Raw genomic sequence first — 23,700 nt, forward strand, 5'->3', positions numbered from 1 at the left:
TAAATAAATAAATGTAAAATATATTATTTAACAGATTTATATACCACTGTCCATATTTTAAAATATCTCTATGTGGTTTACAAGAAAATTAAACACATTAAAATTAATCATGATCTACATTAAAATACTAAAACATTTATATAAACATTAATAAAACATTAAAACCACTACAACTGGTCAGCACACTCAGGGAAGGCCTTGGTTAAGAAAAGGGTATTTAACTGGCGCCTAAAACATGTTATAGTTCGCGCATCGTGGATACTAGAGGCGAGATCATTCCATAAATGGCGCGCCACCACGGAGAAGGCCTGCTTCCTGCCATCTTGGTTGCCTCAAGATGGCAGTCTTCATGATCCAGAGAGTGTACCATTATAAATTATATTCTATATTTTCTTCTTTCACAGTACTATATAACTCTGTTCTCTTTTCAGAAATTTCCACCCCTTTCACAATGGTTTATTTAAAACATTGTTCATTTGCAGGGATACATCCTCTTCAGCTTTTTATTAATGTTCTTAAGGAGATTTAAAACGTAAATGCCTGTCAGAAAAACAGGTATACAAGCCATTTTTAGCAAAATAAAAGTATGGGTTTTCCTCCTCAACTATGTGTCAGCCAAGAATACTGAACTCAAATGCTTGTTAAAAGTTTTTAAAAGGCGGTATTGGAAGGCAATATGGTGGCAGTATAAAGGATAGGGGGCATTTTGACAGATGAACTGTGTTAAACAGGAGGAAGTGAGGCTCATTCTGAAGTGCTGACAACAGTACTGAGTATGGAAAACATTATCTGTCATCTGTTCACTCTTGAACTAAGGAGAAAAATATCAGTACCTTACAAAGCTCATGAAAGCTTTAGGTCATAGTTCAAAGAGACAGAAGCAAGAGTGTAGTAACGGTTCTGAGACAGATTATAGCTTGCAGCCATGGCAAGACATAACTCAAAAGATCAAAAGGAAAGTCAATGCATAGAGAACACTCAATCATCTATAAATTCAGATCCGACACACACATTTTTACACAGACCTAGTGCATAGTCAATGCACACAGCACTTCACTGGGCCCGTGCATAGCTCAGCTTTCTGTTCAATGTTAACCCCTCTTAAAATGACACCACATACTTGCCATGCTAGATTTTTCTATGATCCAAAGTAGAAGTTATCCATAAATGTAGCTAGCACTCATAAAAGGGGGGCAGGGACATTTCCCAAAAGTAGTTGAGTGCCCAGCACATTTAAATGTTATATACTTTGCAGGAGTTTTCAAGGACATAAAAGCTCCAACATTAGCAAAAGATGCACTACTTAATTTGATTTAAAGCTTACAAGAACACATTAAAACAATTATCTATTTTCAACTGAATAGTTTCCATCTTCATTGTCTCAAGAAATATACACTCATGTCCTTGGGCATTGTGGGAATTCCTGCATGAAGGATTAGTAAGGATTAAATGACCTATTTTAGTACTTGATGGTTGACATGAACTAAAATGCTTGCACACAGTCAGACATTTAAGGATATTTGGTAGTCAAGTTCAGAATCTTTCTGAGAGGTACCTACAGTTTGTGGGGGGAAGGAGATAAACATCTTGGCCACACTCCAATGCAAAGCTAAGCATTCATGCATTATATTTCTATACTGCCCCATAGCCAAAGCTCTCTGGGTAGTTCACAAACATTAAAAACCATTAAAAAACACATTACACAAACTGCAAAAACCATAAAAACATATAAATAGATAGCACATACACAGACAACATTTATCTACAACAATATTTAAAATAAACAACCAAAGACAATCCTAAGCATGCTTAGGACCACTGATTTCAATGGGTCTGAGTACAGTTAAGCCTGTGCTGGATAGTGACCTTTGAGATTGCCTACATGAGGATTTAATGTCAGTATTTCTTTGCTAAAGTTTTTAGGGCTCATGTGCTTATTTCTCCTCTAGAAAAGAGTCGTGTGTCCCCCCACCACCACCTCAAAAGTCTTCAATAAAACTAAAACAGAGAAACATATTGCAAAATGATAAAACTGTAGAAACAGAATCCCAAATGGCTACAAATACAGAAGAAGAATCATCATGGAAAAGACCCAAGTCCAGCTAATGGCTATTTAGGAAAGAACAGCTTAAATGGTAGAAAGACAGTTTGTTCATGGTTTACATAACTTCAAACCCAAATCCAATGGGATACACCTACCGTCCAGATAGGTACAAATTGCCACACATTATTTAGCTGAAGAGTAGCACCAAGTTCATGTCAAAAATTAGATTAGTTTTTCTTATGCAGCACCCCATTTTGTACCCACACAGACCTACAAAAACAGTTGGCAAGACGTTCAAGAAGGAGCTCATCAGTTCATTGACGCTAGAGTATACACTCCTTGTTGGAAGCCATGCACCAACAAGTACTAACACTCCTACACTCAGATGCATTATTATCAGGATGCAAGCTCCTCTTGAGGCCAGATGCATCTCCTCACAAATAAACAACTGGCCTCTGTGGGAGAGTCAGAAAAGGCAGGCAGGCAAAGGACCCAACACATGCAGAACCCTGGTTCAGACAGACCAGAGATAGACAACCATTTCAGCCTTGAGGGCTACATGCAGTGTTGGGTCAGGGGCTGCAGGCAATCACACAGGGATGGGATCACTGGGGTAGGGGAGGCTAAAGACTCTTCTTCTCCCAGCGATCCCAGATGTTTTGGGACAGCTGAGGATGGGGAAACGTAAAGCCTCCTCCTCCTTGCAACCCCAATCAGATTGCTACTTCCAGACTCCATCAGCAGCAAGGAAGCAGAAATCCCTGGCTGCTTCAGGGTTGCTGAGGGTGGGGTAGAGGGATTTAACCTCTTCTGCTTCAGAAACCCCAGTGGGGACTGCTGCTTCCCCGCTGCCATTAGTGCAGTGGCCTTTTCCTGCAGCCTGTGGGGGAAAGTGGGTGGGACTTGCACAGGCCACACAGTGAGGAACAGAGGTTTCCGATCCCTGAGCTAGACTGACCCCTCCTGCACCAGTACTATAGCCATATAAAATGAACTGCCCCATGAGACAACTGAGATACCATCACACACCTGCAGTAGCTGAGAGTTGCCCCTTCTGAAGCTTCCCTTCCCCCATATTTAGGGGAATTAGTTTTTCACATGTGGGACCGGGGGTGGGGGGGGGGAGGTTTTGCTGTTGCTCAATTCAGTCTTTTAAAATCCTGTTTTTCCCCTTGTTCCCCTCTTACTCCCTACCCCGACCCATTTTGTGAGTCCCTTTGAAGGAACCTGGACATCCATATATAACTAAATTCCTATTATCCACCTTGAGCCCCAAGTATAAGGTGAGATATAATCCAAAGTAAAATTAATGAATAAATAAGCCAAATGTAAACCCTTCATTTCCAAACCACTTCACCCCTCCCAATCCCCCACCCACCCAAGAAAGCATGTGTCTGCCCCATATGAAGGAACGGATGTGAAATCCACAAAGAATCCAGAAGCAGAAGCCCTGGTAACAATGCCTGGTGTGGTGAAGCTTTATGTCTCAGTATCAGTTAAGTCAACCCCAAGCCAAAAAGCCACTTCCACACATTGGTGCAAACTAATCCATACTGCATGTGTCTCAGAGTACAATTACTGAATAAGCCAATCATTTTTAGCTGCACTGTCTTTGTTTACATTAAGACACTGCAATCAGGTTTGTTTGGGTTTCTCCAGGACTGGCACATCTGGATCTTATAGACAGTCAGCTCTAAGAGTTTCTTACATTTTAAAAAGAAAAGACAGCAAAGTGCCTTGAGAGAGAAATTTACAAGAATAATGTTGAATGGATTGCCACAGGGCAACTGAAAGCTAAACAAGGTATTATACTGCAGCCATGTGTAACAGTACTCCAACACCCCCTTCTTTTTTGCAAAGGTAAAGGAAGAAGTCAACCTTTCAATTGAAACTCCTTAGCTGGAGCCCAAGCAAAGGATGGTCCTGAAATTTCCAACTTGGGCTGCAAGCCTGTTACCATGAATGTGGAAAAGGAGGCTAATTTGTAGATCATGCTTGAGAATGCTTCTGCAAATTTCCTTGGTATCTATATGGGGTGCTCAGTGGTGAGATTTGCTGAAGCCAATCAGAAGCAGTATTACTCTGGGGTAGGAATGTATGAGATTGGCATTTTTAGGGCGCAATCCTAGGCAGATAGGCGGCCACCTCCGAACTCAGAGGCAACTGTCTATCCAATGCAAGCAAGAGAAGCACTGAGGGGATCGTTTCCTCCGCGCTTCTCCTGCTCTGCATTTGTGGTCAGACGGGGGTTGTATTTTTTAAAAATATTTTTATTTGGTTGACTTTTGCAAAACGGCCTACCTGCTATGTATTCCTGTTGTAAAAATCCTTGTCAGTTTCATCCTCTCCGTTCATTAGTTCTTTTAGCCTTGCAGAGCCATATTCTGTACTTGTAAAAGAACTCATCAACTTCATCCTTCACTTTGGGGCTAGCCTTGCTAGTGAACAGTTTTTTTGTTAAAAGGAAGGCTGCTTCACGTTACAAGCACATCCATTTCCAAATGTCATGGCAAAGCAGTAACAGGGGAGGGTAAATTGCACAAATTTCAAAGCAGAGCAGTAACACGGAGGCAAAAGGGGGGGGGGAATATCTTCCCCCTTGGCAGTGTCATTTTCTGACTATTCCGCCTTGAACTGACACTTGGCAGTGTCTTCCCCCCTTTCCCCAACTCCCAAGGAAGTCAGTGTCACATTCCTTTGTCCTCCCCCTTCGCAATCAACACACTCCAGGATACCAGGCTTCAGGCTCATTACTTTATTAGTTAATGACTAGCTTCTTTACAAATGCAAATTCTAGGAAACTCTCAGACTACAATGAAGACAGCTACTCCACACAATTATGAATATCAATAGAGGAGCTGAAGTGGAAGTTAGAGACGTTGCCAGCAGTCTGAACAAGAACTTCTCGGCCAGACTAGCTTCGGAGGGATGCCCCTCCCTTACGGCGGCTCCCTCCTACATAGACTTTCACGCATAGCCAACCTGGTGAAGCGTCTGAGCTCCACCTCTAACTTTTCCTGCTTTGCTCTGCGACGGACCCTACCACCCCCAAGTCACGCCCCTCAGTCTCCTCCTCCCCCGAAACCTGGGTTCTCACAGAGGATGAAAGGGGGCACTCAGGCTAAGCCATCTGTGAGCCAAGGTCTTGGGAAGAAGGCCTAGCTATATCTGAGCTTACTAGGGAGGGAGCCTCTCCTTGTTCTGGCTGTTCCCATTCTGAATCTGAGCTGCTAGATATCTCCACATGCTCAGATTCATTCCTGACAGTCATCAAAGGGGAGATATTGCCCCCGCCTATTCAGTCCTTTTCAGAGAAATTACTGCTGGGGTTACTTCAGCTGCCATTCTCCCTTATACCTTCTCAGCCTCATGATTTTTTTCCTTTCTTCTAGAAATCATAAAGAAAGGACACTAGAGAGTGTTGCGAATGCATTCACTTTTTTTTCTCCTTCGCAAGTGTGCAAGAGAGAATGACAGCTGCTTCAAGAGAAGGCAGGATGAAATTGACAAGAACGCTGAAGCCTGCTCAAAGTGCTTGCAACGAACTGTCTATGTCCTTGTAAAATATGTGTAACATTTTGCTTCAAGTACTTGGAGCAAGCTTCAATGTTCTTGTCAATTGCATCCTGCCTTCTCTTCTAGCAGCTGTCCTTCATTCTTGCGCACATGTGAAGGAACAAGTTTTTTTTTAAAAAAAATTGCAAATGAGTTTGGGACACTCTCTGGTGTCCTTTCTTCATGATTCCTAGAAGGAAAAAAAATCATCCTGAGGTAATGGGGAGGGGGCATATCTCCACTTTGCCAACTTTCTCAGGAAAGTGTTGAAAGGGGGGAGGACACTGCCAAGCTAATTCAAGGCATAACAGCCAGAGGATGACACTGGCAAGGAAGAGATATTGAGTCCCCGCTTTTCACCTCCATGTTAATGCTCTGCTTGAAATTTGCACAACTCCCCCGCCTCATTTGTGCAAATTTTTAAAAGCCAGGGAAAACCAACATGCCATCTGTGCAAATTTAAACCTGGGGGGAAATGCATAAAAAAATATGAACATTTCCAGAATCGGAAGGGGAAAAAAATCAGCTACAATCCACCACCACTTAAGGAAACACTGCAAACTCCCATTGGACTTTAACTAAACAAAGTTCCCAGTATCATACATCCCTACTCTAAGGACTGCAGTTGGAAACAAATAAGTGTACCACCCTGTATGATGTGATCTCTCTTAAACTACAAATCCCAGAGCTCCTCCTGGGATTTCGTACACACAGACAGGAGTTAAACAGGGTGTGTTATTCAATTGGCAGGAGGAGGGAAGGACAAGCATAATAATCAGGACACTGAAATTCCCAATAAAGTAGGAGTGATTGCTGCTGATATGGTTTATAGGCACCAGAACATATGTGAGTAGATGAACTGGGCCCCTGGTTTCCAGAAGGCATAGAAAAACTGACAGTAGATCCTAGTAACAGGAATCATCTAAAGGGTGCTGGTGCATTAACTAGAATAAATAGAAGTCTGGCAACCAGAAATGTAAGTGTTTAAACAAAAACCCCTAAAGGATGTAAATTCTCCACTTTTTCAAAACGGACAAGGCTTTTCCATATGTGCACACATGTTGCAATTTTGTACCAGACACAGAGAAATGATGCTTCAAATGATAGCCCTTGTCACCACTACCATAGCTCCAGGAGCAAATCTGTGAGCTGAACATAGGTTGAGAATATTGGGGTGGGAGCAATTTCTCAGAAAAGACTATTGACAGGGGAAAGGCTCGGTATTGCAGTTCTCTGTGGAGGGCACTTTGTAATGAAAAACATGCCACTGAGCCAATCTTACATGCAGCTGTACTGTAACGTGTAGTTTTGCAATGAAGAAAATATATAAAAGGAGAAATTTCAGTAAGCAAAACATTACATGGCATTTGATTAGGTCTTCACAGCAATCTCTCTTAAGTTTCTACATGTAGAAATTTGGTGAACACAATCTAAAAGGGTGAAGTCTGGCATTCCTAGGAAGAACATCAGAGATTCCTCAATGAGAAAATCAGCAAGAGCATCCAAGCTGTGCAAACACAATCCTCCTTCGCAATGTGTGGCCACAGGGGAGTCCTGGGGGTGGGGGGGATCTCCTTGACCATGGAAGGAGAAGCGACTGTGGCTTACTCAGATTTTTCTAGGAATCGGCTTTGGTCCATGCAGGGCTCCATGAACAAGTGCACCATAACAGTATAAGTCGCTTCACAGAACATACTTCTGGGTAGGGTGGGGAGATTGGAGTGAACATCATCTGACTGGCAGGGGCTGCTCAACCAATAAGAGAGGCTCCCCCCCCCCGCTCCAGGCTCTCTCCCCGTTTCTCCTTTGATAAAATCCTGGGAGGTTTCCTCCTGTGTCCCAACAAAAATCTCTCTCCCCTGCCCCATATATTACTTCCTTAAAGTAACAATCATTAAAGAAATGCAGTGTCAATACAGCACTTAAGGAAAGGATCGCAGCTTTGCATTAACAACTTCCTGATAGCACCAAGCATTAAAGAAATGCAGATCCGTTCTCCATCAATAAAAACCTGGTAGGTTTCTTCCTGCGTCTTGACAAAATCACTCCCCTCCTGCATTAATTACTGTCTTACAGCAATAATCATTAAAGAAACAGGGACAGGAAACATACCTTGACCAGAGTCACAGTAAAAGGCACACCCCTGGGCAGGACTAGCATTCCCAATGTAAATGTAGGGGTTGGGGGGGCACACAACTGCCATAGTGTGGAGAACCCGACTTAAGGGAAAGAATCAAACTTAAAGTAGTCTTAGGAAATCGTTTTTCGGCAAAAAGCTCCAGGTGGCTGCTGGATGGCCATGATGTCATGTGCCTCAAACGACCTCCAGATGCACCCAGCTCACAGGAAATTGCCCGTGGAGACACCTCCTTGGACTTGTTCTTGAGCACACACTCAGTTCATGAGATCCCACAGGCCTGGCAGATGCCTTATGGGAATTGTGAACCCTCCCTAGAATGCCCACTAGAATCTTCCATTATAGAAGAATCTTCTACTACTCTCTCTTGAAGGAGGAGACTGTAAAATCTACTGATCTATAAGATTTCATAGTTTATACATTAGTAACCATTAAAATATATTTTAAATATGTTCAGCAGTATATAAATCTATTAAATAAATTATAAATAAAATACTAAGTAACAACTTAGAATTTACATTGCAGTGTCAGTGTTCACAGATACCTTATCCTTATAACAGCCCTTTGAGGTAGATTAGTTTTCTTCCCATATTGAGGAGGTGGGGCTGAAGAGAATTAGGGCAAAATCCTGTGGCCGCTAGTCAGTGGCTAGATGGACATAGGATAGGTCGGTTCCCAGAGAACTGACCCCCATCCCCTCCTGCGCCACCTCAAGGCAGCGTGGATCAGCTCGTAAGAGCAGTGCGGAGTGGTGAAAATGGGGCGGTCCCAGAGGCAGGCCAGGGAGGTCGGAAATGCCGGTATGTCTGGCCGCTGCTTCCCATGCTCCAAGGTCCCACAGCTAGATAGCCGAAATCAGTTGTTAAGCTGTGAAAGCAGGGCAGGAGGAGGGAGGAGGAGATCTTCTCCTCACCACTCCTCCTGCCCTGCACTAGATAGGCAGTGGCCCCTGTGTCGGAGGTGACTGTCAGTCCACATAGGATTGCTCCCTAAGTGACTTACTTATGATCACTTAATGAGCTCATGGATGCAGCAAGACCTGAAGTGATCCTTTCGGTTTATGGTTCACATGCTTAGCTGCTAATGAGATGTTATACAGCTTTACTGAATAAACTACTCTGCATGTTTTTTTTTTCTTGCTTGTCTGTCCAAAAGGTAGGTTACAGTTATTCCCACTTTACAGATGGAGAACTGAAGCAGATGCAATTTGCCATATATAGTTGCTGAAAGAGGGGATCAAATTCAGATCCCCCAAGTCTAACATGAATGGACCGTAATAGCTGCAGTTTCCCTTAATTTGTTTGCCACTCCATTTCACTGGCAACATTGACTAGACACATTTCAAATTAAGATAGAGGGCCCCTAGCCAGAGCTTCCTGGCCCACCCCCTTTCACCCACAAATAGCAATACTCACCTAACAGAGACTTAAATGTATCCCTTATGCAGATGTTTAAAAACCAAGCCAAGACCATAGCAACACAGCTATAAAAACCACTCCAGAAAAAGGCCCACCCAGGTTTTACCATATGAATGAATCATTTGATTAAGTTATGTGCAGATTGTGCTTCATTTTTGCCTTTAAAAAAAAAAAGATTTCCAGGTCAGAGTTCTCTCCACATAGTCCTTGCCGTACTGTAAATCTGTTCGGAAAGAACACAACTTGCCAATAATATTAATATTAATTCTTCTCCTTTAGGCTACACAGGATGAGACTGAAAGCTCGTTATCCCAGTTCCCCCACCCCCACCCATTTGTCTCCTCCATTTAAATCATACTGTATTGATTAAACCCATGCCCTGAGAAGGAGTTGAGGAGGGAGACTCATTATGCAAATTGAGGAAATCTATCCCAGCCGGACAATTTTTTTTTTGCCCTGGCAGAAAAGCAAACCATGAAAACATACAGTAGACCGACTGACTTTAGAACAAGTTCCAGAAATAGAGGCATGTGGTGACCACATGTTAGACAATCATTTCCTTAGACTCCATCATTATATTACATAGTACTTTTAAGCTGGAGGCAGATTTATTTAAAGCAGGCATCTCCCTTCTAGAGAATGAGTTCTGTCTTTGCGAGTAATCCTCCTCCTAGAGCTTAAACACACAGCTTTGTGGAGTTCCCAACACTGTCCAGATACCCCCTAAACTAGTCTAAACATTACCTAACAGTGCATGCTTAAATTAAAAAACACACACATGGTATCTCTGTCAAAGATGGACAGACACTTTTGTTTCCAAGATTATGCTCCAGCCTGGCTACTTTAAGAGCAGTTATTCTCAAACTGTGTTCCAGGAAACCCTGTGGTTCCTGGAAGCTTATTAGACGTTCCTCAAAGCAAAGTTCAATAATGGTGGACAAGAAGTTCTGAAAGGCAGCTTGACCACATCTTCCCTTGCAATGCTCAGCTAAAGAAAATCAGTGTACTATGGTACATTCTCAGTCTATAGGGGGCAACCATTAGTTTCAAGTATGCCTGGCCACTGCTCTGCATGACCCAATTATCCACACTAGACTAGCTCCAGAATCATGAACGGGGCACAAAGATTCCCTAGCAGACAAGTCAATGTGGAAAGAGATCCTGAAGACAGAATCTGAAATTCACTGCCTCCGTGATTTCTACTATTGCAAACCATCACAGGACCCAATATTCAGGAAAAATGCTGTTTTACTCCCTTGGGAAAAGCACCAGGACCAGCCTTCTAAATTTGTCTCTGCTGCTGTGTAAGGAGCCACATCTCTTCAACTAGTTTGTTGCAACATTTGTTTGTTCTAGGCTCTGACACTTAAGGCTGGTCTACACAAATGTTTTATCCTTGTACTCTAACATCTGCCTCATACACAGGACACAGAATGCATGTCCCACAAAATGCCAATGCTATTTTTCTGTTAATATTCCATTGTTTACAAAACCACTTTTATGGTGGTTTTTCCAATGTCTGCAGTTTCCATGAGTTACAAAGGCATGTGTGTTCCAGCCTAGTAGCATTATAACTCTTACCAGTAGGAGTGGTTTTGCAACATTTTTCCTTCTCTTCCCCCCACCCCCACCCCCACCCAATGTCTTTCACCTCTTCCTTTCATTCCCTGCTCCTTCTTCACACTGCTTTTTATGGGATCTGTGGACAGGAAAAAAAAAGCCCACACACACCAAAAAAGGCACCACATCCTTCCCACCTTCTTCTGGTCTTTCTCCACCTTTGTGATTTTTTGGTGGGCTATTTTGACTGTGCATATACAGAGCTGTGTAGCTGTGAATTACCATGCAATTTATTTTTAAAGCTCTATTGCCGTGCATCAAACATGTGCATTCAGTCAGCAGACCGGGGGGGGGGGGGAGAACTGAAATTGCAGCATGCCCTCCCATTTCCTCCAGAATTTCAGCACTATACTGAGGCTTGTGCCATGAGGTCACACTACAAACACCAATGATAGAATACATGTGACCTTTCAAACTCCTCCCACTTTCCCCACAATTCGAACACTATGTATTTGCATGTGCCAGTCGATTCTGTTACAAACACAATGGATCCCTTGCTACATTCATCAGTGTGTACCCCTACGGCAACTATTTGTATTTTGAAAAGACACCAACACAGAAGATACCCAATCAAAAAAGGAGCTCAAGTATAGATCCTTCCTTAGAATCTGCTTTTAGTGATAACAATTTACTAGGCTCAGCGAGGTTTTGTAAAAATTGTGTTTTTCTTTCATATACACCAGATTGCTTTGGGAACATTGCCTAGCAACGCTGGCAAAATTATCTGCTCTCTAAAATAAGAACCTGTAGAAAAGAAATGTTTCTTCCAAATTACTACACATCAGGACCAGTTACCGACATGGTCTCAACTATCAGTAGGAGACATGGACCCATGCCTCCACCACAATACCATCCAACCACCTTCACATAATGCAAATGCCAACCAACATTACATGCCATGTACGTACACTAAATTGTTTTTTAAAAAACACAACATTAATTTTTTTAGAGCAACTTGTGCAGCTTTGGGAAGCTAAATACCACCAACATTTAAAAGTTGATATCTTTGCAGGAAAAAATAAATAAATTTTATATAAATCCTAGCCTGCCACAAATTCTGGAAAAGAAATCCCAAAATGCAAATCATAAAGGACAGCCAGCCTCATATATCACATGGAAGTCCAACATTCCTGGTGACCAAGCATCCATCAAATGTTGTCTCTGGTTTTTCAGATCGTTTGAGTATTCAGACCTCAGTTGATTTTTAAAAAGCAGGTCACAAGGGCATTTTCCTAGTGAATAAGCTGGGCATGCTATTTTCTCAACATGCATTTTTGCCAGACTGGGACAGTTAGAGTTGTTTGCTCCTTTTCTAACTCCATAAAGCTAGGAACACTTAGTGCAGCAATGCTAAGAATTTCTGAGATCTAGCTCATCAATATTTACTAGTCTACACTGGCCTCTATTTGACTTGGGAGTGAGCTTCTAACCAGGACTATTAACATTGCTTGTTAAAGTAGCAATTGCTCTCAGGGACAAAGTTCTTCTGGCATTTTGGTTTCGCTTTAAGTGGTAGAGTTTAGTCATTGTTCCAAATCCACTTCAGCAGATGAAAGTATGATAGTTCTAAGAAAGAAATCTGATGCCAATGGTCCATCTGGGACAGTCCTGCACAAATGGTGATCCATCAAAGTCAGGTGTAGCACCCTACCCATGAGCACTGAAATCTGTCAAGTGATGACACCTCCCCACACCACTTTTCCCTGACCTGCTAGGCGGACTACAAAAAAAACCAGGAGTTGGGCTGTGTTCAGCTTCAATGGTCACTACTTCTGAAGGCTTGATACAGGGCAACATCCAGCACTCAAACTTAGATGCCAGGTATGGCCAAAGAGATTTTAGACAGCTAGAAAGCAAACGTTAAGTACTTGTCCTCCGGTTCCAAAATTTCCAGTGTATAAACATTCCTTTCTCTAGAGCTGAGAGGAGAGAAAAAACTTAATCCAATCCCTTGAAAAAAAGATTCAGAAGAATCTCAGTTTGTCTTGGGTGTAGCTTCTCTTCAATCCACTCCCCACTAGAAAATAGAGACTTACTTTGCTCTTGATGATAAGATGAACCTAGGAAACCTAGTATGCAGTGCAAGGACCACAAACTTCAGCTCCTACCAAGAATTGCTAAGAAAACGCTGGTTATTCCCCCCCATCCCCAGTACTGCACACTGATTATTTCTAATGAATTCACCACACTGAGCTCAAAATGTCATTTGTTAATAGGAATAGTTAAGCTTTTAAATGCATTTTTCTTCCCACTAAACACTGAATCTCATCTGGCATCTTATGGCTGTGCCAATTTTGTTAGGAAGAAAAATCTGCCAGTAAATTTGACATGGTTATTTGGCTCTTCAGTAACTTTCTGAAATGTCTGTACTGCCTCTTTCTTTCCATGATGCAGATGGATAATTATCCAGTCACAATCATTTACTTTGCAAAGTGACCATTGATTCATATGGTAGTTTAGTCACTGACAACTAAAGAAGAGATGAGCAATGGTTTCTTCTCACTGGTCCCTCAAATATTTAATCTTTTAAACTAAAAATAAGATCACTAGTAGGTGCTTTTTGAAACTGCTTTGGTAAAAGATTGCCAGCAATACTTTAAAAGAAAATGGGATCTTCTGCAGGTAAAAAGGCAATGCATTAACTGTGCCCACCTACTAGAAACTGTTTTATATAGGTCAAGGACAGATTTTAAGAGCAGAGGTACATGGTCAGCAGAGTAATTTGTAGCAGCTCTTGCTGCACTGCACTAATATAGACTTCATGTTTGAACACTTTTCATGTTACACTTTGTATGTTTCTTGTAATTGCTTCTTTTGCTCATTTTAGAACACTGTATTGTTCGCTACAATTGTATAAAAGGGGGTTGTTGTTTTTAATTACTGCACCCAGACAGACAGCATGCCAAGAAGACAACTAGGTTGGAATTCTTCACCCTTGATATGCCCAGCCCAGACAACAGCCCTCAGGACCATGACACAGTTCTGTAGAAGTTAAGCAGGTTTGGTCCTATAAGACATCTTATAGATGTTAAAGACTGCTTGGGAAACAAAGGTTTGCTGCTTTGTGCTTTTTGTAGAGCGAGTTAACAGTCAAATAAAACCAAAATAATGAAAGGTTTTAGATTTACACAAAGACTTTTATATGTAGGGAAAAGCAAATATGCAAACCCCCTGCCTGCAGGCTGAAGTGAACAGGAGTTGCATCAAGAGATTCTACTGATCATGTATCCCAGATCTAACACTTGGTCTGTCCAACTCATCTAGAGTCTTTATGACACAATGGGTTAACGATACAGTAGTGGGCTTGTCAGGATCCTATTCACCTTAGTATGCTACTGGAAACCTATTTGGACTTTTCTTATCAAGACAATTGCAGGCTGTAAACAATACCAAACCCCTATATTTGCCTTTACTTTCTTTACTTGGTGATACATATGGCAGTGGAAACTCAAATACTATAGAAGTTATTTTAGCACAGGTTGCTATACTTATTTAAAGTTAGTTATGTTTTCCGTTCTTCTTCCCCTCAAACATTTGTGCTGCTGTGGCTACAAGAAAAAAGTTATGCAGTTAAAATGCACTTGCATCTAGCAAGAATGCTATAATTACAAATCTAGCATATTCATAAGTATTGAGAGCCCTTTATCAAAAATAAGTAATTGGTGGATGGTGCACACTCAGCATTCTTGAGACTCAGATATCCAACTTCAATGAGTGCTTTACGGCAGTTTACCACATCTGTGAGCAGGACTTCCTGGGATCAAACTATAGTAAACAAAGTTTTACATTAGGTTAGTGAATTACTCCGAGATCTTAGTTCATCAAATATGGACTATTTCTATTGCTTACAACTGTATATTCAAAAACTGTTACCAGTCTAAAGCAGGAGAGAACAGATCCCTTCTCCCCCACCCTGTGCTTTCTACAATACCCTTCCTCTTGAAATCAGCTCTGTTGTAGAGGACAAATGGTCTAAAGGTGTCAGCAATGGCAGCTGCTGGATTGGAACCCAGGTGTATATGGCTCCAGACGTAAAGAAGTCTTCACATGTGACACTGAGAATGATGCCTTTAATTCCCTGTTATACTATTTTTGGTGTATGTGGAATGTTTGTTAGTGTGGGGCAGGAAGCAGAGACAGCCCAGTTGAACTGAATGCGTGTTCTAGCCAATGTAGGTTTTACATTTGCATTGCAGAATTACTTAAGCAAACCTCAATTTAAGCCTCGTGTATCAAAGTAATTCTTTGGGCCAAACGAGATACATGAACAGGATCACCTGCTTTTCTTTTCTTTTTAAAAGCAGCTATGGAGGGAGCTCAAGCCAGTCTGGACTGGGGCATCAAATGGGGTGGGGAGACTAATCCTCTTCCTCTACTGGGGAAAACAAGGGGATACCAGCATGGTACCTGTACACTCCCCAATGGACAAATGGGAGTTTCCCAAGGGTGGAATTAAATCAAATTGGTGTGAGAGGAAAGATTAAACGTGCACAGCACCGCAAGCCTGATCTCCATCATGCCCTATCCCACCCAAGGCTGCTTCTAAATGTTAAGGGCCCGCAAAAGGTTATTTTGTGGATCTCCCCTTTCACATCTGGATTGGCCCTGAAAGATACCTGCCCTTCTACATCCTGGTCATCACAGATCTGCCTGCTGAACAGCCAACTAGAATGCTGTGTCTTCCTGTGAAACTGCTCTGCTACAGCCTACCGTCCAACTTTTAAATTTAGTTCTTAGGTTTGGGTATGCACTGCCCCCACCCTGTACCTAGGAACCTGCCCCCATATTTGTGCATCCACCTGCCTCTTCCAAATACTGCTATCCAAGAACCTGCTTCCTAACTGCAATCCTTTGCGACCCAAGTCTTGACAGAGAATCTTTACACAGTTACAGACAATGTTTTGTCTTCACTGTCTGATGACCTGCCTGCCTATCCGGTAACCTGACAACGCCTTACAAAAATATCCCTTCAGAGGCCCCATGTCACACAAAGAAATAGAGGGCAAATTAACAAATAAAGAAGTTTCCCTGAATGGCTTTTCTAAACCTGGGAGACACATCCAAGCTGTCATCTGTGCTTCTTAGAGTGACCTGTGATACATTTAACTTATGTCAGTCCTTCATTAGAGACCAACAGCCACAGTTACTTGCATGTTTTAAATATATTTTAATATATTGTAAACATCATAATATACTCTGAATACACACACATTTGCCTTGCTGGATCAGATCAATGTCCACCCAGATTCAACAACAGACGCAAGATATGAAGGCGACAGCTTTTTCTTGTCTGTCAGCAGCAACTGTTTTACTCAGAATTCAGTCCCATTGGAAACTCATCAGCCTTACTCCTAAGTAAGTGTGCACAAAATGGCAGCTTCAGACTCCCTGAACTAGATTCTTTTGAGCTCATGTGTCAGCTCACATGAAGGGATGCACAAGCAGAGCTACACAGTTCCTTAAGGAAAGAAACTCACTTAAAGAGCATGCACACTGCAGCATCTTCAGGACTCTAAATCAGAGTCAGAAGTTTTTATTGAAAGCCTTGCCTTGAATGAATGTAAAGTCCATATATCTCCAGCATGTTAGCGGCATCTATTTTAAGAAATATATCTGACGTTCTGGGAGATATTCGACAGTGTGAATCAACCCGTGTGAAATTTTAAACTAGTATAATTGCATTTGAACTATTGTAATGTTTGCATTTAAACATGTGCACACTTATTACTCTCAGCTACACTGGAAGTTCTCTCTACACTTTTATTAAAACACACATACACATTTGTATTTCACTATTTCATATTTAGAATTTTATTGCTGTTACCACCTGTGTGTTACTGGCAACAGAAGAGAAGGCCTATTGTGTGAATGCTATGATTACCACATGTTAACATGCAAAAAAATGTTGGTTCTGATTATATTCTTCAAGTGAATGTTCATCAGTGTCAAGGATATCATCTTGCACAAACTGCTCTGGCTTGAAAATGACTATTAAATACTAAAGGTGTGGCCAATAAAAGGCATACATTCAGTGGGACTGTATAAAAATAAAATATTTCTGGATTCAAAATACAATGGCCAGTATCACAATCCCTTTATAGAAGTCTGTAGCAACATCACATTTGGAATTCCAAATGTTCCATCTCAAAAACTATACTGTTACACCACAAAAGATACAGAACTGAAGGACAACTGCAAGATGGAAATGGGTTGGAGCAGTTTCCCTTCTAGAAAAAGCTAGGGGCCATGCTGGCTGGGGGATGGTGGCAGTTGTAGTCCAAGGAGGGCACTAGGCAGGGAGGCGGGGATAAATTGTCTTGAAGTTTTTGATTTGAAAAAGCATAATTGGGCTTACAGAAACAGAGTGAGAAATTCTTTTTCCTGTCTTGTAATACTAGAACTCATAGTCCCCCAACAAAACTGATTGGCAGTAGAACAGACAAATATATAATTAACCCTTTTAAAGGGTTAGGAAACATTACTGGAGAATAAGTCTTTCAGTCACTATTAGCCGTGATGGAGCAGTGCATGTCTTAATATCAGACAGACAAATAAGGCATGTTGTCTTCATACCCAGCTTGCAAGTTTTGGGACATCTGGCATACCACCATCAGAAACCAGAGGCCCGACTTGATGGTTTGATCCTGTAGTGTGACTCTTGGGTTATGTTCGTAATATATTTAACTGAAAAGTCTTGCGAGTTGCTAAATTAGGAGGTGGTTGTTGCTGTTCAGTTGTTAAGTCATGTCCGACTCTTTGTGACCCCATGCACCATAGCACGCCAGGCCTTCCTGTCCTCCGCTCTCTCCCGGAGTGTGCTGAAGTTCATATTCATTGCATCGGTGATGTTATCTAGCCATCTCATCCTCTGCCGTCCCCTTCTCCTTTTGCCTTCAATCTTTCCCAGCATCAGGGTCTTTTCCAGAGAGTTTTCTCTTCGCATTAGGTGGCCAAAATATTTGAGCTTCAGCTTCAGGATCTGTCCTTCCAATGAGCAGTCAGGGTTGATTTCCTTTAGGATGGACTGATTTGACCTCCTTGCAGTCCAGGGAACTTGTAAGAGTCTTCTCCAGCACCACAGCTCAAAAGCATCAATTCTTCGGCGCTCAGGCTTCCTTATAGTCCAGCTCTCACAGACATACAGTACTACTGGGAAAACCATAGCTCTGATTATACGGACCTTTGTCGGCAAGGTGATGTCTCTGCTTCTTACTATGCTGTCTAGGTTTGCCATAGCTTTCCTCCCCAGGAGCAAGCGTCTTTTAATTTCATGGCTACAGTCACCGTCTGTGGTGATCTTGGAGCCCAAGAAAATAAAATCTGGCACTGCTTCCATTTCTTCCCCTTCTATATGCCAGGACGTGATGGGGCCAGATGCCATGATCTTCGTTTTTTTAATGTTAAGTTTCAAACCAGCTTTTGCACGCTCCACTTTCACCCTCAACAAGAGGCTCTTTAGATCCTCTTCGCCTTCTGCCATTAGGGTGGTATCGTCTGCGTATCTGAGGTTGTTGAGAATTCTCCCAGCAATCTTAATTCTGACCTGTGATTCATCCAACCCAGTGTTTCTCATGATGTACTCTGCATATAAGTGAAATAAGCAGGGCAACAATATACAGCCTTGTCGTACTCCTTTCCCAATTTTGAACCAATCAGTTGTTCCATGTCCGCTTCTTACTGTTGCTTCTTGACCCTTGTACAGGTTTCTCAGGGGACAGGTAAGGTGGTCTGGTACTCCCATCACTTTAAGAATTTGCCAGAGTTTGTTGTGATCCACACAATCAAAGGCTTTAGTGTAGGCAATGAAGCAGAAATAGTCGTTTTTTCTGGAATTCTCTTGCTTTCTCCATGATCCAGCAAATGTTGGAGATTTGATCTCTAGTTCCTCTGCCTCTTCGAAACCCAGCTTGTACTTCCGGTGGTTCACACAGTGCTGAAGCCTAGCTTGTAGGATTTTGAGCATATGATCAATTTTAAATGCCATTTTAGCAGAAGAATGTAATCTCTATCCCATTATTTACTTGCAAAGCTCTATGTAAATATATAAATGTTTGTCTGAAAAAAATTGCACTTCAGAACTAGAAGCATATGAAGTTGACTTAGTGGCCTCATTGAAGATACCTCCAGGATGACGTCTCATTGCCTGTTATGAAGATGCCTGCAGGGTATGAAGTGAGGCAAGGCCCCTCCCTGGGTGGCTTCACTTGGAAGTGGCATTGGCAGGACAAACATATTGCAAGGGTCAACCACTACTTGTTGGCAGGCACCCATCCCATCAAGGAAGGTCTCATTTCCCAAGGGAATGGGTGCTTCTTAGGTTCTTCAGGCTGGTGGGTTAAATATTCTCTGGAGTCTTCACAACCACACTGCTACAGCAGAGAACTGCAATGACATCATGGCCAGATAGAATCCAGACCCTGAGTTGCTCAAAGAGAGGCTGTGTTGGTCATTCATGTCTAAATTCAGCTCCTTACCCAAACATCCATAGAGCACTAAACTACATAATAGAAGACCATACCCTATGATCATTGAATGTGCATCATGGGAGAAAGCAGAAGAAAAGTGCAACAAGAGATGTCTGCCACTCTACAAATGAGTTTATAAATAAACAGTCAAGCAAGTAAGCTTTGATCACAAGCTTCAGGATAAAAAGGTAAAGCCCCAGAATTATCAGTTTATATGATCCAAAGGAAGATTCCTCTTTGTCCCTAAAACAGAACAAGCGCTAACTTCTGGGGGTAAAGCTAAACATGATAATCTTCTCTACCCATGCACTTTCTCAACAGCGGCTCTTGTTCACTACCCTGGGCAATATTCCAGTTTCCCAACATTATAGTTGCGAAATAAACAGATATAAATATTCATATTTAAGAGTGTATGTGCAATTAAGGATAGAATGACAAGATTCTTCCTGAAAGTGCCCAATCCCATATTTGTGCTATGAAGCGAACAGGTATTTTAAGACCGCATATTTGCTTTGTAACATATATTTCCTCTTTCACCTATTTTGACATATGAAGAAATCTTGTATGTGCATGTACACTGGTGTACAAGTATTTCTAGAACTAGTAAAAAATTCTAACTACTTCAATAGTTAATGTTCATAATATAAATAGCAATTCATAACAGAACTAAAAAATACTAGCTTGCCAAAATGAGGAATAACCCATCCAACACCTAAAGGAATTGTATTTGGGCCTGGCAACCCTACCAAATTTTAATTAAGCTGTGGGCAAAGATTCACACTTCTATTTGTTTAAATGGAATTTGAACTGTAACTATAGAGCCCTCATAGTTGAGCGTCACATCTCTTTGGGTTTTGTATGTAATACCCCAGCTATTCCCAAGTACATGTGTTCTATAACCATGAATCTGTAACTGTGAATCTGTTAACTGTGAATATTTTACTGTTAGATGTAACACACTTTATTAATGGACCTAGCCACTTCATGAGGGGGTCAATTTGTGGAGCAAGGTACCCTGGTCAATTTTCTGGAGAGTAGAGTAACCCCGAGTCTACAGATATTTACCATCTATGGCCAAAACATTACTATAGAAAACTGTTTCCGGGCAGCTTGCACATCCCCTTGGGAATACTGTCATGATTTACTCTCTGCAGCTAACACTATGATTACACTCTGCGTTCCAGCACACCTGCTGTGTGAGGAAGCCCTCTTTGCATTTCCCTTGTAGGAGCTATAAACCTGCAAGCTCAAAGCCTCCGTGCTGGGAATTTTTATTTGCCAAAACAGGTCAAGCCATGAGAGTACACTTAAAATTCCATTTCCTGAAACAGAGAAAGAGCCAGATGAAAATGTCACAAATTTATTTTTCTTTTACAAGTCTGATGAAGTGTACCATAATTCCTGAAGTTGGGGGAAAAAAATCATGTGAACTGTAAAAATTAATAGGCATCATTTTCAGAAGAACTACAAAAGTGCCTGCAGCTATTGGTGAAAAAGTGTTCAGCAGTTAGCTTCTACTGAACTAAACAAAGACACCTTGTTAATTTTATACTGCAATACCTCTTCCAATTACATATTCTGAATTCCAAGAATAAGTTAGGCACTTTTCAGGAACTGGTTGTCAAATCTCTCCCGCACGTGTGCTTACATTGCCTTTGGCAGGACTATACTAGTTCAAGTTGACAACTGAATTGCCCCCTGAAGAACTGCATACAGATCCAAATGCTACCACAAATTTCAATATATGCTTTACTTAAGTGGAAAGGAATGTACCCTCCATCCCATTGTTCATTTGAGAACATTTAAGGAAAAAGTTGAGACTGGACCTGAAGGCCATCTAGTTCAGCATCTGCACATGAGTAAGGTCCTCCATTCCCTGCATTCTTAAAGGGAACCTCCCAGTAAGAGCAACTTGCTTGTCCAGACCTGTAAATCTTCACATTTCTATATTAAGCTTTGACAGGGAATACTGCTTTTTTGGAGTTGCCATGTATAAGATAACGGATACTCATTCCATGGAAGTGTGAAGAGAACATCCATGACACTCACTGTATGTTCTAAGGAAACAAGGGGTCTTGCAGCACTTTAAAGACCAACAAATTTGTTATGGCATAAGCTTTCTTCAACTTTATTTTTGCTGCAACAGACTTAACATAGCTATCTCTTTGGAAACTGTTGCATTCTAGAGGACCTAGTCATCCTAGAATTATAAACACACCTTTACATGAAAGGCTACCCCCTACATATCAAGATATTTGGCAACCATAAGCCAAAAGGACACTCAGCTGTGGATGTGTCTGGTGGTGAAAAGAAAATCTGATGCTGTAAAGCCACCTAATATGAAGAGAAAACTCCCTGGAAAAGACCCTAATGCTGGGAAAGATTGAAGGCAAAAGAAGAAGGGGATGGCAGAGGATGCGATGGCTAGATAGCATCACTGATGCAATGAATAAGGACTTGAGCACACTCCGGGAGAGAGCGGAGGACAGGAAGGCCTGGCGTGCTATGGTCCATGGGGTCACGAAGTGTCGGACACAACTTAACGATTGAACAACAAAAAATTTGGCAACCATAATGAAACACAAACAGCCCTAACTTATGCACACGTACTCTAAAGTTAGTCCCACCAAACTTAATAAGCCATCACCAAGTTAGTGTATATGATTAGTATGTTAATCATAAACCATTAACTCCAGAGCAATTTCCACCAAATCTAGGCTTTATTTCAGCAAAGACTCTGCCCAAGAATCTGTGCAAAGTGCCAGGGCTGAACTCTCCGACATAAAACCAGCACTCAAATTATGGGAGAAAGGTCAGGGAGACTTTTAATTAAATTTGCAGCCCCACACTCTGGATTCCCTCCAGTTTTACTGAATTCACAGCACTCCCCATAGCCTTCTAAGAACAGTAGGTAAGCGAACCACCACGAAAGGTAAAGGGGACAGGCTCCCTTTGAACCCACTGTAATTCAAGCACAAAATAGAAGTACGACTCTGAACACATAGGGAAGGTCCATTACTCCATCCAATTTACACACACACACGCACCCCTTCCCACATACCTGGGATGCATGGTACGGGCTCCCAAGGAAGTTTGATTGAGCATCAGCCAGTCCCTCCCTCCCTTAGAAATGAACTGCTACACAAAAACCCTGTCAAGAGTAAATCATTTATGGAATGTAAAGCTTCCGGACCCAATAACTTTGTTTTGATGGACCCAAGAGTTAGCGGGGGGGGGGGGCGAATAAGAGAAGGCCTCCACCTTTCACCTGCAAAACACCCGAGCAAAATGTCTCTCTTACCTCTACCCATCGGCGGGCTTCAGCAAACGCTCCATCGCAGCACGCGCCCTCGGCATCCTGTCTTTCTTCCATGGCTGGCAAGAGAAGAGAGCTGTTGAGGTGTTGAGGAATTGGCGCGGGGGGTGCGGAGGGAGGAGGAGAGGGAAACAGAGAGACGCTGTCAAAATGTTTGCTAGGGGGGTGGGGAGAAGAGAGCGAAGAAAACAAGCCGCCCCGCGGGCTTCAGAGCTTTTCTCCACAGCACTCCCGTCTTTTTCCTCGTTCAGGGCTTTGTTAAAAGTTCTGGAGCTATACATAGGCGGGGCGGGGCGGGGCGGGGCGGCGGGAAGGAAAAGGTCCGTTCAAAGTACCCTCCCGAGGGGAAGCGAGCGGGCGAGGCGTTAATTCAAGGCGGCGAGGCGCCTTCGAAGGGGAGCGGTTCTCCTGTAATGCCAACCCGTCTCCGCACCGTTAGCTTAGTGGAGAGGGGAAGCCCGCTAAAGCTCAAGCGCCAGGCTACTCCGTCGCTTCCAGCCCCTCCGAAGCTACCATGAGCGCCCCACAACAAGCCGGGGAAGCAAACTCCAGCCAGCGAAACTGCGCCTCTCCTTCCGCAGACGCCGAACCCCGCTCCGCACTCGTCGGCTGCGCGCTTCCCTCGCCGGCAGGGACGGCCCAGAGGAGCTCCTCCTGCGGCTCACAAACACAGCCCGTCCTCCCGCCTCGGCTTACTGCCCGCTTCGCCCTGCCGCGAAGACGTGCCTACCTCCGCCGCTCCGACCGGCTCTTCGTCAACAGCAACGCAGCCGCCCTGCAAACTTTCTTAAACTTCCCGGGAGGCAGAGTCGTGGCTTCCACCTGGCGGCAGGTACTGGAACAGCAGCCACGCGCGGAGGGGTTGTTTGCGTAAGCGCTTACAAAGGGAAGCAAGCGGCGCCCTCTGTCGGGGGGAAGCGGTGCGGCGGGTCGATTCACTTCTTTGGGTGGTTGGGGCAGACACGCGCTGAGGCCATAAGAAAAGCCCCGCTGGATCGGGCTGAAAGCCGGATAGTTTTCCAAGTGCAAGACGGCGCCGTCCACCTACAACAGGAAAGTATCAGCAGGCTTGGGAGATCCCTGGGCTTTGCGGAAGTCCAACAAATCGGGGGACGGGGGAGATCCTAAGAATGAATTTATTTATT

The 23,700-nt window shown here is 42.8% G+C and overlaps 1 protein-coding gene across 6 annotated transcripts in view; it reads right to left on the reverse strand.

The window, feature by feature from the left end:
• LMO7 (LIM domain 7) overlaps positions 1-23,315 on the reverse strand; it is a 202,771-nt gene extending 179,456 nt beyond the window's left edge. For 4 of the 6 annotated variants that reach the window (XM_084844819.1, XM_084844815.1, XM_084844814.1 and 1 more), the window contains exons 1-2: positions 23,286-23,315; positions 22,541-22,614 (exon numbers count right to left, since the gene is read on the reverse strand). In XM_084844819.1, the coding sequence (XP_084700945.1) occupies positions 22,541-22,612 (72 nt within the window). In that variant the 5' untranslated portion in view covers positions 22,613-22,614; positions 23,286-23,315. Of the gene's footprint in view, positions 1-22,540 lie in introns of all 6 variants that reach the window. The other 2 variants (XM_084844817.1, XM_084844818.1) reach the window with 1 other exon arrangement.
• Between the last annotated feature and the right edge of the window lie 385 nt (positions 23,316-23,700).

This window comes from Heloderma suspectum, chromosome 3 (genome assembly GCF_057233095.1).
Source record: "Heloderma suspectum isolate Gila_16-S chromosome 3, 16-S_ref, whole genome shotgun sequence".
Taxonomy (NCBI): Eukaryota; Metazoa; Chordata; class Lepidosauria; order Squamata; family Helodermatidae; genus Heloderma; species Heloderma suspectum.